We start from the raw sequence: 14,851 nt of genomic DNA on the forward strand, positions 1-14,851 counted from the left end.
CCCTGGACCAGAGACAGAACCCGAACTACACTACCCAGAATTCCCGGGGCTGGCCAAAAAGGAAATGTCGTTTATGCAAGGAGAGGCTCAGCTCCCCACAAGCTGCAGAGGGGGAGAGAGGGGGGAGACGGGGAGAGGATTAGCAGGGGGAGGGCGGGCTGTGTGCGGGGAGCGAGGGTGGAGAGCTGGGCGGGCGGCGAGGAGGAGGCGGCGCCCGCCCGCCGCCGCCGCCGCCGCCTGCGGACCTGCATCCCCGCGGGGCCGGCGAGCGGGCGGCGGTCCCTGCGTGCGCTGCGCTCCGGCCGGCGGCTGCGGGCGGACGCGGGGCCAGGCCGGCGCAGGGGCTGAGTTTCTGCAAAGTTTGACCTGGTTGCCTTTCCGATGCTGCAGCAGAGCGAGGCAGCGCGGGGCGCGCCAGGCGGCTGCGGCGCGGCGGCGGGGCTGAGCGGCGACAGCACGCTCACAATGATCATAAAATAAAGCGGGCGCGCGGGGTGGGGGCGAGAGAGCCCCGAGCCTCAGCCCTCCGCCCCCGGCCACCCACTGGCAGCCCCGAGCTAGGAGGAGGTGGGGGCCGGGGGCGCCCACGGTCGCCCCAGACCCCAGTAGAGCCAAAGGACACTGCCCGGGGGAAGGGGGGGGGGGGACGCCCCGAGGACGTGCCCGCGGCGGGGTCAGGGGCGTCCGGAGGGCGGCGGCCGGGGCACGCGGAGCGGCCCGAGGGGCAGGTGAGTCGGTGGCGCCGCCCGGGTGGGGGCGTGCGCGCCAAAGTTGCCCGGCGGCGGTGAGCGCGCCCGACGCGCGGGGACCCGGGGCCGCTTGGGGCTGGCGAGGTGGGGGACAGAGGCGCCCGACGCGGCGGGGCTGGGGCACTGCACCCTCCGGAGTCGGAGGATCCCGGCCCGGGAAGGGGCGCACGCCCGATCGGACCGGCCTGCGGGGTGGCACTGCGCCCCCAGGGGGCCGGAGGGACCCGGCGGGGAAGGGGCGCCGGCGGCGAGGCGGTGGGGGCAGTGCCAGGGCGGGCAAGTCCACGCGGCCCACTGCAGTGTAGCCGGTCGCCCTCTCCCCCCCCCCCCCCCCACGCCACTCCCAGGCCGGGAGGTGTCAGCGGAGATGTCACGGGCGGCGATTATTCGCTGGTGCGCGCGGTCGTGCAGCCGCCACTGACGGGGCGGGCGGAGGTGGGGGGGGGCCGCCGCCTCCGGGGAGACCGCCCAGAGCTGCGCCGTCAGCTCTGCAGCCCGCGCACACGCGTCGCCGCCTCGCGCGTTCCCCGCAGCAAAGTTCGGCTCAACTTTGAGGCGGGCCTTGACGCCCTGTCCCTTCCACCCCCCCGACCAGGTCCTCGGCGGTCGCGGCGAGCCGGGCGGCGGCCCCAGCGCAGCCCCGGAGCCCCGCACGGCGGCGGGCGGCGACAGCGACAGCGGCGGGGGGACGCGGGGCGCCCGCGTGGGGGCGTCGGCCCGCGCCCGCGAGTGGGCGCCGACGGGGACCCGCGCCGCGCCGCGCTCCTCGGGGACCCCGCGGGCGGCCGGTGCCCGGCGCTCGCCTCCTGGAAGCCGCGGGTCGGCGCTCGCCCCCGAGGGCGCCGGGGCCTCCGCGCTCGAACAGAAACTGCTCTTCCATTGATTGGGCCCCGTTGGGCGAGCGGCCGGTGCGTGTGCCCCGAGCGAGCGCGTGCGGAAGGCAGAGGGCAGGAAGTAGGACTTCTGCAGCGACGGTGGCGGCGCGGCGCAGGGGACGGAGCCTTCCTTATTTATGTGTCTGCCGGCGTTCGCCTTCGCCGCCCGAAGACTTCAGGGAGCGTCTCCGAGCTGCGTTCCCCGCGTGTGAGGCACGGAAGGGCTGGCTGTCTGAGCACCATGATTACCCATTAACCTCCAAACTTTCCTTTTTCTTAACCCAAAGAATATCGGTGATTTTTGTCCACTGCTAGCAGAAGAGGAGAGGACCCAGGGCTCTTGAAATGCAGCAAAATCCTTATTTCTAAGCAGGCCCGAGATAGTGATATGCAGACCCCCTCTGCTCAGTGAAGTTTTCTATCCTATGGATATGGGTCTTGAGATTTGAGATCGGAGAGCAGTCCTGTCTGCACTGGGTCCCGCAACCTCCGTCCTTTCAATGCCCAGTTTTCTCTGGGACTGCTGGCCTTCCCTGGAGATCAGAGCGCTGCTTTGTGCCATGGGCTGTATTCAGAGCATCGGGGGCAAAGCCAGAGTCTTCCGGGAAGGCATCACCGTGATTGACGTGAAAGCCTCTATTGACCCCATCCCCACCAGCATCGATGAGTCCTCCAGCGTGGTGCTCCGCTACAGGACACCCCACTTCCGGGCCTCGGCCCAGGTGGTCATGCCACCCATCCCCAAGAAAGAGACCTGGGTCGTTGGCTGGATTCAGGCGTGCAGCCACATGGAGTTCTACAACCAGTATGGGGAACAGGGCATGTGAGTACTGCTCGGACACAGGCTGTCGGGGGCGGGGGGGTGCTGCTCGGGGTGGGGAGCTTGGAGGCCTGGGGTGGGAGGGAAGCTTCAGGCAGCGGTGGAAGCCGTCCCTGTGTCCTCCTTGGCCAGGTGATCTCCAGGGTTTGCCTGGTGATTCGGATCGGGGTCACGGCTCTGGGACCTCTCTTCCTGCTGTCACCGGCCCCTGGGGTTCCTGCGTCCTTCCCTGCGAGATGCTGAGAAAGCAGAGGCACGTTCCACCAGGTGTCTCTTTGGCAAAACAAGCGTGCTGTCCTGGGGCTGCTAGAGAGGCTGAGGCTTGGCACCCCCCTCTCGCTGCCCCCCACCCCACCCCGGGGCTCAGGCCTCCCGGAGAGGTCCATGTGGCGGAAGTTAAGGAGAAGACAGTGGAGCCCTCCATAGTTACTTGCACAGGTGCCGGCTCGAACTTGTCTCTGCAGTGTTTTCACATGCATATCAGGACGGGGAGGTGGGGGGGGGGGAGGGAAACGCTTTGCTGTTCCGGTGTTTTGTTTGAGAGGGTGGCTCGTTTTAGAAACCGAGCCTTCTCGGTTCAGGGTATAGCGTTTTTCTCTCCCCGAGGCAGAAGGCAGCTTGATGTAGACATCCTGTGTCAGTGTCCAGAAGGCTCCAGAGGGGCCCTCACAGCTGAGAGGAGCCCACTGGCCTCTTCCCTCCAGCCCGGGGTCCAGAACGTTCCCAGGACAATGCACGTCTGGGTGCAGGACACGGGGAGCCGGCGCCTTCTTTCCTGGCATGCGCTGGGGTTCCTGGGGGTGGTCGTCCCAGTGTGGAAAGAGAAGAGGTGGCCAGGAAGGAAAGCCACTTAGCTTCCAGGGCCGCCTGAAGACAGGGAGGTGAAAATAGCTGTTTCCGAGCACGAGGTCCCTCTGAGAGAGCGAGGCGGGCCCCAGGGACAGCTTCCCAACTGTGCCCGGGACTGGCGGGGGACACTCTCCCACGGCCAGCCTCTCCAGGTGCACGCTGCTTCTTCCCGGTTCTTCAAGGGAGGAGCGGAGCAGGGGAGCACCCCCAGGACTTGGGCCTTTTCCCGGGTCTCAGGACATCCTGGGCCCCTCCGAAGTTAGAGGGGGCGGGGAGGGGATGGAAGGCGGCAGGACGCTAAATCTCATTGCGTTTCCTTAATGACTCTGAAGTTGTAAGGCAGACGAGAAACGCGGTAAAGCGTAAAATGAGGGCGTAAACAGGATCACCCCACAGGGGCCCACGCGGGGCATGTCCCTCCATCAACCCGATGTCTCTACCCAAGGCCCTTTCATTCTCCAAAGTGGCTTTTAACTCGGTGTGTGTGTGTGTGTGTATGTATGTGTGAGGGGGGGTGCTGACTTTCCATTGCAAGAAGGGAAACATGATTCTGAGTTATTCGGTGTGGACTAGATCCTAGGAAGCCTTCAGCCAGAAACCTTTTTTGGACCCTGCAAAGGATCCGGGACGAGTGACAAGACACAGGCGCAGAGGGTTTTCTGGGGGTTTGAGGCACAGGCTACGTTCTTCCCGAGAAGGGGTAGGGAAGGCAGAGGGTTTTGCTGACCATGGAAAGATTGGAAAGATCCGAGCGCCGGGAGGAAGTTGGGGGAGAACCAAAGGGGCCGAGTGCCGAGGCGGCGTGGCGGGCAGCGAGGAGGAACAGGCCCGGCCGGGGCCTCCAGTTCCCCATCTGCGCACAGGGGCTTAAAGCCTCCGCTCTGAGCACTTTCAGGCACTGTTGCTGGAGGCAGGCCTGAGGCCGGAGACCCGAGATGACTTTCCCTTTCTGTGCCAGTCCTTGGTTCCTGGTTAGAGGAACCCAGTGCGCACCTAGACTGCAGTCAGGCAGACCTGGGCGGGCGTCCAGGCTCTGCCACTTTCCAGGGTGTGTGACCTCAGCCACTCTGACCCTCGGTTTCCCCGTCTGCAAGTAGGGCCAGTCGTAGTCCTTGCCCTGTAGCTTTTACTGCGAGAATTACGAGAGATGACGTTTGTCAAGCAGTCGGCACGGCACTAAGCCCTCGGTGGTCTTTAACGTGGTTATTATGTGAGCGTTCTTCTCTCCTGGGGGGTGGGTGGGGGTGAGCCACGGTGTCCGTAAAAAGTTGAGAATCGTGGCTGAATCCGGGCAGATCAAACTTCTCCTGGGAGTGAAGTTTCTCCTGAGCCCAGGTCTCTCTCGTTCACAAAGCACCCACTTCCTGACTTTTAAAAATGTTAAAATAGCGCAAGTCACGAATGATTTGAGCTCTCCGAGGTTGAAGGCCGTTTTGTGTGCTTTCCATTTGCTTCCTTTTGTTTCCTCCTCTGCCCTGCCCTGCCCCCCACCCCGCCCCCTCTCGGGTCCCCCTGCACCCGCTCTTCCTGCCTCCGCACTCCCGGCTGGGGCAGGACCAGCTCCACAGAGAGGGCAGAACCTGAGGCTCTCTGGACAGGGGCCGTGTGGAGTCATCCCCCCGCCAGCCACCTCGTGTGCCGGGTGACAGCCGCCAGGGCGGATAAGGAGAGAACTGCCCGCAGGTGGCTCTGCGGGGCCAGGGAGAGGACAGTGCTAGGTGACCACCGTGTGGCTGAGACGCTGAGTTGGAAAAAGCTCCACTTACCACTGATTGGCCAAATCGTGCTAAAAAGTGGAATTAGCAGAGAGCACGGCTCCTCCGATCCTGGGCAGAGCTCTGTATTCGACCGGCGGCCTCTGCAGATGAGAAGGGCTTGTTTAGAGAAAGCCTGATGTCTGCTCCTTCTTGAGCATTGGAAACATTTAGGTGCCATCTTCCCAACCCCAAACTACGCTCTTTCCTGTTTTTTTTTATATATATATATTTAACGTTTATTCAATTTAGAGAGAGAGAGAGAGAAAGAGAGAGTCAGAGCACGATCAGGGGGAGGGGCAGAGAGAGAGGGAGACAGAGGATCCGAAACGGGCTCCAGGCCCCGAGCGGTCAGCACAGAGCCTGACGCGGGGCTCGAACTCGCGATCGCGGGGCACGATCTCAATGCCAGGAGCACCCAGCGCCCCCGCTGTGATCTCCAGACCCTGCCCGATGTCTCCGGGAAGGGTGCAGAGCCACCCTCGAATGAGAACCGCCAGATTAGACCCAGAGGATCGAGATCATTAGAATGAAACCCACGCCCGGGACCTCAGTGGCCAGGGGAGAGGGAAGCCAGGTGGCAAAGGTTAAGGTCAGGGCTCCCGTTCTCTACGAACGGGCTTGTATTCAAAATATTAATTCCAAATCCTTAACCGGAACCCGTAATACCCTTTGACGTTATCCCTGCTTAAAATTAATCCCTAATCCAGGAGAACTTTACAGAATGACATCCCGGGCTGGAAATATATGCAGTGGAACTGTCACACAAGCCACCTCGGTGATTCCCCGACTCCAGAGGAGAGCCATGGAGCGCTGAGTTTCTCCGTGCCAGCTTCACGGGATTCTATATGGTTTTCGGGCCAGCCCACACTGCTTTAAAAGCCACCTCCCCCACCCCAAACTGTTGGAGACACCTGTCTTCACAACCCCATCCTCCGCAATTCCTCAGCCACCACCTGTCAGCTGGCACAGCCTTCTAAGTGACAAGTCACAGTTTCTAGCCCGTGCGGGAGACGCTTCATGTCGTCCCTCGTTTGCCCTTCTCTGAAGCCCTCAGGGCGGCCGGCCCACGGCCAAGGCCAAAGGGCAGACTTGGGGGTGAAGTGGGGGGGAATAGCTCAAGAGACAGGGTCTCTCAGGGGGGACAGTGCCACCTCCCCTCACCCTTGTCCCCCTGGTCCAGCCGGGTGCAGATCCTAGCTCCGCCCTCCCGCGGTGCTGTGACCTTGAGACCAGTCTCTTAGCCTTTCCGGGCCTCTCTGTTCCCATCTGTGAGATGGGGAGAATGGTCCCTTCCCTCCTTGGGTTGCTGTGAGGGGTTAAATGAGATAGTGCACGATAAGAGCTCAGCACAGTGCCCGGCACACACGATGCACTCGATCCACGACAGATGTCGGTGTGATAGCTGCTAGTAGTTGATTATTAGATCTGGGATGCCTGGCGGAGTCAGCGGGAAGACTGCTGTATGTAGAGCCGCTCTCTCTTCCGGGGTTGGGTGTCGCAGACCCGCCTACGGCGTGAGAGCCTTGAGCGAGGAGATCTGCAAGGTCCTTCCAGCCAGCACACGGGGGGACACCTGCTTCGGGACCACAAGGAGGCTGGTGGGAAGGGGCCAGGCGGGGGCGCAGGGACTGAGGCCACAGGCCGGTGGCAGGACGCCGGAGCTGGGTGATGAACAGAGCTGCCCGGGCTCCCCTTCCTGTGTCCCAAGGACGTCATGGGGCCCTCCTTTCATGACGAGGACACAGCCTCTGAGACCTGAGGCCACTTGCCCAAGGAGCCTTGCTCTGCTCCAGCGGGTGACCACGTGGCCCCTTCCTGCAGCCGCGGGCCCACACAGAACAATCGAGGACGAAGCTTCCTCTCTGGGACCGGAAGGCTGCCTCCCCCCATCTGCTGGGCCCTGGCGGAGGCGAGGGTGGCGTGGGTGGGAGAGGGAAGTCCTTGTTTCCAGGCTTTGGGGCGGGAGGAAGTGAGGGGGACTGCCCAGCCCAAAGAGAGCTCCCCACGGACCGGCCCCAGCCAAGCGATGGCTCCAACCCTCACCTTCCGAGTGCCGAAAACAAAAGCTGGCTGCGCCCGGAGACGTGCGAGGAGGCACCCGACAGCCGTGGCAATCAGGGAAATAACAAATTAAATCCTGAGATCTTCTGCTCTTTGCTGATCGGCTCCGGGTAGAAACGCAGCTGATTCGGTGTTGGGGTTGGGGGGAAATGGACCGCCTCACGGGCTGTTTGAGGGGGTACATACAGTTCAGGCAGCGTCTAGAAGGTGGGTTTGGCTGGCTCTGTTACAACTGCAAACCTTCAGTGCTGTTCTACCTGTAGAGTTTGTCTTACAGGGACTTTGAGCACCTGGCCCGGGGCCTGGCATAGGGTAGGCGTACAAAAAACATCTGGACAACAAATTGCCTAACGTGTGAATGGAAGACCCAGGCCAGAAGGATGTATATATGAGGATGAAAACTCCAGCACTTGCAAAAAAAAAAATTTTTTTTTTTAATATAAGGGGACGCCTGGGTGGCTCGGTCGGGTAAGCATCCGACTTTGGCTCAGGTCGTGATCTCACAGTTCGCGAGTTTGAGCCTCACGCTGGGCTCTGGGCTGACAGCGTGGAGTCTGCTTGGGATCCTCTGTCTCCCTCTCTCTGCCCCTCCCCTCCTTGTGCCCTCGCTCGCTCGCTCTCACTCTGCCTCTCCAAAATAAAACGTTTCTTTAAAAGTTGTAAAGCATGTAGCGTAGGAACCCATTTTTGTTTAAAAGAAAACACTGTGAATGGGAACACGTACCGTGGGTCTATGCAGAGAAAGGTCTAGAAGGATGTTTACCAAAGCGTGATGTGGTGAGTAACCTCAGTGAGGTGGGGGCGGGCGTGGAAGACGTGGCTTTCCTTTCTCACTTCATATACTTCTCTATAGCGATTTTTTTTTTAAAAGAAAAACACAGCTTTTACAACTAAAAATTAAGATTAGGCACCGTTGGTCCTTTCCAGGGGATATGGTGCTGGGGCCTGGATGAAGGGGGGGGGGTGGGCTGCAAAAGGAGTGGGGCTTGGTTTTTGGGAGAGCCCTGGGAGCAGGCGGTGGGGGGGACACCCCCAGACCCTCCCTCGGAGAGCAGGTGCCTGGTGGGAAGGGGCTGGCCTGGCAGGCGGGCACACGGGGCAGAAATCAGGAAACTGGGCTTCCGGTTGCAAACTTTTGCAGAATTTGAACGTTTTGCAAATTGTACAAGACCATGAGATCTGTAAAACTGGGGACTGGGCGAGATAAGCCCTAAGTGCCAGCGGGACCAGTGTGGGCAGAAAAGCCTCGGTCCAAGCAGCCCTCTTGCCCTCAAGCCTCAACTCCTTGTCTGTAAATGAGTTTCTCAGAGCATCTAATGGGCATCAGTTGTGGGATGTGAAATAATATTGAAGTGAACTCATTTAAGCCTAAGTACAACTGTAATTTAATGTTTATTTTATTTTTGAGAGAGAGAGAGAGAGACAGTGCGAGCAGGGGAGGGGCAGAGAGAGAGGGAGACACGAATCGCAAGCAGGCTCCGGGCTCCGAGCCGTCAGCAGAGAGCCCGATGTGGGGCTTGAACCCACAAACCATGAGATCGTGACCTGAGCTGAGGTCGGCACTTAACCAACAGAGCCACCCAGGCGCCCCGATACAACTGTAATTTAAAGCAACGTATTTATTTGAATGTATATTTGGGGGAAAAATGTATCTAGGATACTCAACATGTTATTTCCGTGTGTTTCTTAGGAAAAACTAAATGCAGTTTTTTAAAAAAAATGATTTTAAGGAAAACAATGAAGTGAATAATAGTACAGGAAGTATATAGAACGTAGATGGGACCAAAATGAACAGAGATGGGAAGTTTGGAAACTCTTCTCTGAGACCCCTGTCTGAGGTCCAGTCTGGCTCTGGGGTCCAGAACTCAAAACGCGGTCAGAGCCCCGGGAGAGGCGGGGGAACCCCGGGGGGTGTGAGGGGCCGTCTGTTTTGGGGGGAGCGCCCTTCAGGCTCTTCTGGGCGGCTGGGAGAGGTGTGCTCCTGTCGTCCAAGGTCAATGAAAGGGCCAGCCTCACCTTCCCTCCGAGGCACCGCGCTGGGCATCCCTGGTTTCCTTCACCTCCACCCAGAAGCTTTTGCCCCCATGATGCTCCCCGGCCCCCAGGGGTGGCCCTCAGCATCGCCTCTACCCTCCTCGGTCTCCGGGGAAGGCCTTTCTAACCCCTTCAGACCCACACTCTCGGCCAGCTGTGATGCTCGAGCTCGTGTGTGTATGTGCGTGTGTGTGTGTGTGAGTGTTGGGCGAGGCCTGTGTTGGAGGCCTGTGGGTAAGGGCCTCTGTGTGTGTGTGCACATGTGTGTGTGTGTGTGTGCATGGTTGAGTGAGGGTCTTTTGAAACCACTGGCTAAGAGCTCCCTCAGGTTGCGGGTCCTGGCCTGGCGGCTTTGTGGTTGTGTGACCTTGAGATAGGCCTGTACCGTCTCCAAGCCTCTTGTATAAAACGTGCCCCTCTGACGTGTCCCCAGGGTGGTTGAGGAGAAGCACTGGGGGGACGTACGTACATAGGGTACCTGACACGTCCTCTGTGCTTAGGGAACATGACCATTGTCACCGGCGTCACTGCAAGGACAGCGGGTGCTAGGGACAGCTACTCCAGGTGAGACAATGCATGAACGGGGTGGCTTTGGGCACTCTAAACTCCTTAAGGAGACCCGCTTTTGGGGCCCAGGCCCTGAAGGCGAGGCCGGGCAGGCCGCCCACAGTCACCGATCCAGGCCACCAACACTTATTTGCCTACATCCTGGAGGCCTGGCCCCTGCCCTCTAGAGATCATCACCAAGCGATCGCATGGTCATCGGATCACCCCTGTGCATGCTCCAGGAAGCAGCAGGGCAAGGACTGAATGGCAGCGGATATGGGGCCACCTGGGTTGGGTCAGGGTGGGCTTCTCTGGGGGGCTCCGGAGCTGAGCCATGAGGAGCAGTGACCCGCACAGGAGGAGGAGGGACACTGGTCCTGGCAGAAGGCCTCGAGACAGGGGGGGACAGGAGGGGCACGGCCCATTAGAGGAACTGAGAGCGGCTGGTGGGTCTGGAGCCTGGGGAGAGTGTGCGTGTGTGCGCATGAGGGGTCCTGGGCTTCAGATGCGTTGGCTTTGAGGGACAGTGCAGACAGATTTGTGTTTTGACAAGATCACTCCCGCTTCTGGGAGAATATTGTAGGAGGCAGGAGTAGAGGCCGGGAGACCCGGGAGGAGGGAGGGGTCCTGGCCAGGGTGAAGACAGAGGAGAAGGGGAGTGTGCAGAGGTGAGAGAGAGAGTCCAGGATGGTGCCAGGTGCCCGGAGGGTGCAGCGTCCTCCAGTGGCAGGTGCTCTGCACACACTGATGGCAGGTGCTCTGCACACACTGATGGCAGGTGCTCTGCAAACACCGATGGCGGGTGCTCTGCAAACATTTGGTGAGTGGATGGTGGATGGGGATTGCCACAGGAACAGGGCATGTGAGGGAGAGTGAGGAGTCTGATTCCGACGTGTGTGTGCACAGTCCTGGGAGCCTTGCTCACACCTTTAAGTGGCCTCTGTGCACCACAGCCCGCCTGTGGGACCTCTGCCGTGCAACAAGGCAAAGGTTCGGTGTGTGCAGGGCTGGGGTCCCACCTCGCCCCTCTCTGCCATGGAGCAAAGAACCGAGGGTCTGCTTTGAAGTTCAAGGTCGTCCCAGAACAAACAGGGAATCTTGGAGGAGGCAGTCACTGCATGCAATTCATTCCTCTCCAAGCATGTATGATCCCCAAACTGCGGAGGTCACAAAGGCTTCAGATCAGTCAGGGCTGGCATACCTCTAAATGCCCCCCAACGTGGTTTCTGGAAGCTTCTACGTATGGCCGTTTCTATGTTTATATCAATACATCTAATCATCACAAAAACCTTGCAAGGTGGGTAGGACTATCCTCAGTTAACTGATGAGAAAACGGAGGCTCAGAGACTTGTAACTTAATCAGAGCTAGTAGCTGGACTGAGGCTAGATCCGGGCTGGCGTGTGTCCCCCAGAAGTTGTTCCCTTAACTGCATTCACTCCCACCTCGTCGACTAGGCGAGGGCGGCGGGGGGTGGCTGGGGCCCTGGGGAACAGAGGCAGCCCATGCGGGCCTGTGATGATTGGAAGACAAAGGCCCCAGAACCTGATTCTGAGTAATATCCCACATGAGACACGACCGTCTGCTGGCTCATAAGGACCGTCACCCGCTTGTGACTGAGCCGAGGCTCGGGCATTTGGAGGCTGGGGAGGAAAGGAAACCTGAGGCTGGGGGAGAGGGGGGCCGCTCTGGTGCTGAGCCCCACTCCCTCAAAACAAGCCAGCTCTTAGGAAGTGAAAGACAGCCACTGAAGAGTAAAGTTCCTTTTGCAAGTTTACTTTCTGCCTTAAAAAAAAAAAGAAAACCTTTTGCAAGTGAGTACGGTCACCGTGAGAGCACAGAGTGGGTGCTTTCTAGGCGCCTGGACACAGGTGGGGCAAAGGCATAGGCTTCTAAGAAATCCAGGACAGGGACCCTAAACTCCTTTTCCGGCCCGTGATACCCACCTTCGAGGAGAGCCGGGTCAGCAGGCTCACGACCTGCTGTGTGGGTGGCCTGCCCGGCCTCGCCTGCCCGTGACTGCTGTGGCCTGTTGGCTTTCGGGGACCGGTGGGGACTTCAGAAATGGGAGGTCGTTTGAGCTGCTGCCCCAGTTCCCTGGGAGTTTGATGAGCTCAGGGCCCCGGGCAGGAGATGGCCTGGTAGGCAGGTGTTACCCTAATTTGTGACTTTTTCAATGAAATGAAAACAGAAATGAAATAAACAGGAGAATTAGCAAAATCTCATGCCTCTTCATCCCTCCCAGGGTGGCCCCAGGTTTGCTAATCGCTGACGTGAAGCGATGCATTTTGGTGGAGGGGTGCGTCTTTTTATAGCGATAAGTTATGCCCAATGAAATTCACCATCTGAACCATTTTTGAGTTGGGTCGCATTAAGTCCATCCACGTCGTTGTGCATCTGTTTCCAGAACGTTCCCATTTTCTCCACCTGGAACTCTACACCCATTAAACATTGACTCTCCGCCCCCACTCCCCTGGTATCCACTGTTCTACTTTGTTTCTATGAATTTGATGACCCGAGGGAGATCTCCTATACGTGGAATCATACAGTATTTATCCTTTTGTGTCTGACTTATCTTAGCATGATGTCTTCAAGGTTCATCCACGCTGTAGGATACTGCAAAGTTTCCTTCTTTTTCGAGGCTGAAGAATATTCCATTGTGTGGACAGACCCCATTTTGTTTATCCACGCTCCCGTCGATGGACACTTGGGTTTCTCCCACCTTTTGGCCACTGCGAATCATGCGGCTATGAACCAGAACGCGTCGCAGGGAGCAGTGTATTCTGGAGAGGACCGCTGGCTTCCTCGGTTGTGCCGAAGTCTGGGTGCAGCACGTCCTGACCTTTGGGATCACGGGGGCTCGGGTGGGAGTGGCCCTGGATGAAGTCTGGCCGCCTGGGTCCCAGGCCCCACTGCTTGGGGAAGAAAAATCCAGCCCCTGGCTTCACTCTCTTTATCTGCCGGGCGCACGATGGACAGGAGTGTTGTTGATGAGTGTTGATGCCCCAGACGCTGCTGTGCTCCCAGCCCCCCGGGGGCACGTGTCCCCAGAGTAACTTAGGACAGGTTGGTGTCTCCTTCCGCCTGAGAGTTACTGTCACAGTAACAGTTGCCATGACCGAGTTGAGATGGTGCAGGAGGACAGGATGTGGCTTTGACGGGGGCTGTGTCTGGGGGAGCCCAGACGTGACGGTGGCTGTCTGTGTATCATTTGGTGCCGCCCTGGCCCCGCGAGGTAAGCCTCAGGGATGCAGCCTTGTGGGTGGCCGACTGAGTAAACTGGTCTTCCTGTCCTCAGGTCCAGCTGGGAGCTCCCGGACCTCCAGGAGGGCAAGATCGAGGCCATCAGTGACTCAGACGGGGTGAACTACCCCTGGTACGGCAACACCACGGAGACGTGCACCATCGTGGGCCCCACCAAGAGAGACTCCAAGTTCATCATCAGCATGAACGACAACTTCTACCCCAGCGTCACATGGGCCGTGCCCGTCAGTGAGAGCAACGTGGCCAAGCTGACCAACATCTACCGGGACCAGAGCTTCACCACGTGGCTGGTGGCCACCAACACCTCGACCAATGACATGATCATTTTGCAGACGCTGCACTGGCGTATGCAGCTCAGCATCGAGGTGAACCCCAACCGGCCCCTCGGCCAGCGCGCCAGGCTGCGGGAGCCCATCGCCCAGGACCAGCCCAAGATCCTGAGCAAGAACGAGCCGATACCGCCCAGCGCCCTGGTCAAGCCCAATGCCAACGACGCTCAGGTCCTCATGTGGCGGCCCAAGTACGGGCAGCCACTCGTGGTGATCCCGCCCAAGCACCGGTAACGGCCAGGGCGCCCTGCTAGGCTAGACTCGAATTATAACGCTGCTCCTACCCACACCCGCACGGACTCTTCGGTCATTCAGCAAAATACAACCACTCTACCTTCTCGAGCGGGCGGATCTCACTGTGCAAAGGCCCCGGGATGGCCTCCCCCAGCCCTCTTGGCACCTGCTTCCTTTCGGGGAGGGGGAGGCCCGGCCGGGACACCTGACCCCACGTGCCCCTTCACCTCGGGTCTCCTCTCCTGGCAGTTCATTCACTTGCAAGCCTCCCCGAATCAACTGCTTTTTCAGTTTTTCTTCTTCTTCTTCTTCGTTTTTTTTGTTTTTTGTTTTTTTGTTTGTTTTTTAAACACCTCTTTACGAGGTTCAGGGGCGGGAGGAGGCGGAGCCGGTCATGACCCTGACCGGCACTGCTGCTGATCTGTGAGTGGCGGCTCCCCCCACCCCCGTGGCAGCTCCCTCGTCCCCCCGTCACGCGGCCTTACGTAGACTCGCTTTGCCAAACTTCTTCTGCCTTAAGCTGAATTTAAAGGAAAAAGCCCCAAACCGACAAAGAAATAGGATCTCTTTTCTACCGGACTGTTCACCTTCTGCTAGAGGTGAGGGAGGGGGCAGGGCCAGGGCAGAGAGAGAGGGTGCCTGGCCCCTCCTCCCGGGTGGCTTGGGAGGGGGGGGGGCAGGGGGACAGATTTAGACCTAAAACCAGCTGCTCATTCTTTCGTTTCAGCAGAAACGAAACCAGACAGACCACCTAAAGACCCCCCCACCCCTTCTCTCGGGCTCAGGTGGAAACCCCCGTGCCCCACCCCCCCACCCCATACCTGTGCAGAAGGGATCTGGGCTTCCCTCCTCTCTCTTCTTGGCAGCCTTAACTTGCCTGGGGTGGATCTGGGAGGAGAGAAGGAGGGTTGAGCCCAGGGGATTTTCGCCATTCCTGTCCTCAGCACCCAGCCACAGATGGGTCCGCCTTTCCCTTTTCCGTCCACACTGGCCCCAAACGCCTGGAGGGCCGGCCACCTTGAGCCAGATTTAGTTCTAACGTAAGAAAGGCGGGTGACTTCCCTCCTGGCTCCTTCTCAGGGGATGCCCCTCCCGGGGGCTCTGGGGGAAGCTGCAAACAGGCTCTGGGCGCCAGTGTCGGAGGTTGGGGAGACGCTGTCCGGCGGGGGGCGGTGGTGGGGGGGTGGTCCTGGATCTGGGGAGGCCGGGAAGGCTGTCGGCAGACACCCCTCTGCTGCTGATTCTCAAGGAAGCAAAGCGGGGCCTCGGGCTGGCGGGGGTCACGCGGGGCCATGGTTGACAGGCATCGGGGCCACTCTGGAGGCTGGTGGGGAC

The 14,851-nt window shown here is 59.6% G+C and overlaps 1 protein-coding gene across 1 annotated transcript; it reads left to right on the plus strand.

Annotated features, from left to right (window-relative positions):
- The first annotated feature begins 1,566 nt into the window (after window positions 1-1,566).
- On the plus strand, window positions 1,567-14,492 carry FAM78A (family with sequence similarity 78 member A). The gene is made up of 2 exons (XM_047098159.1): window positions 1,567-2,447; window positions 12,988-14,492. The coding sequence occupies exons 1-2, from the start codon at window positions 2,125-2,127 to the stop codon at window positions 13,514-13,516; spliced, it is 852 nt and encodes a 283-aa protein (XP_046954115.1). The 5' UTR covers window positions 1,567-2,124; the 3' UTR covers window positions 13,517-14,492.
- The last annotated feature ends 359 nt before the right edge of the window (window positions 14,493-14,851 follow it).

This window comes from Lynx rufus, unplaced genomic scaffold (assembly GCF_022079265.1).
Source record: "Lynx rufus isolate CCGP_SWC_20201006 ecotype Redwood Valley unplaced genomic scaffold, mLynRuf1.p SCAF_44, whole genome shotgun sequence".
Classification (NCBI taxonomy): Eukaryota; Metazoa; Chordata; class Mammalia; order Carnivora; family Felidae; genus Lynx; species Lynx rufus.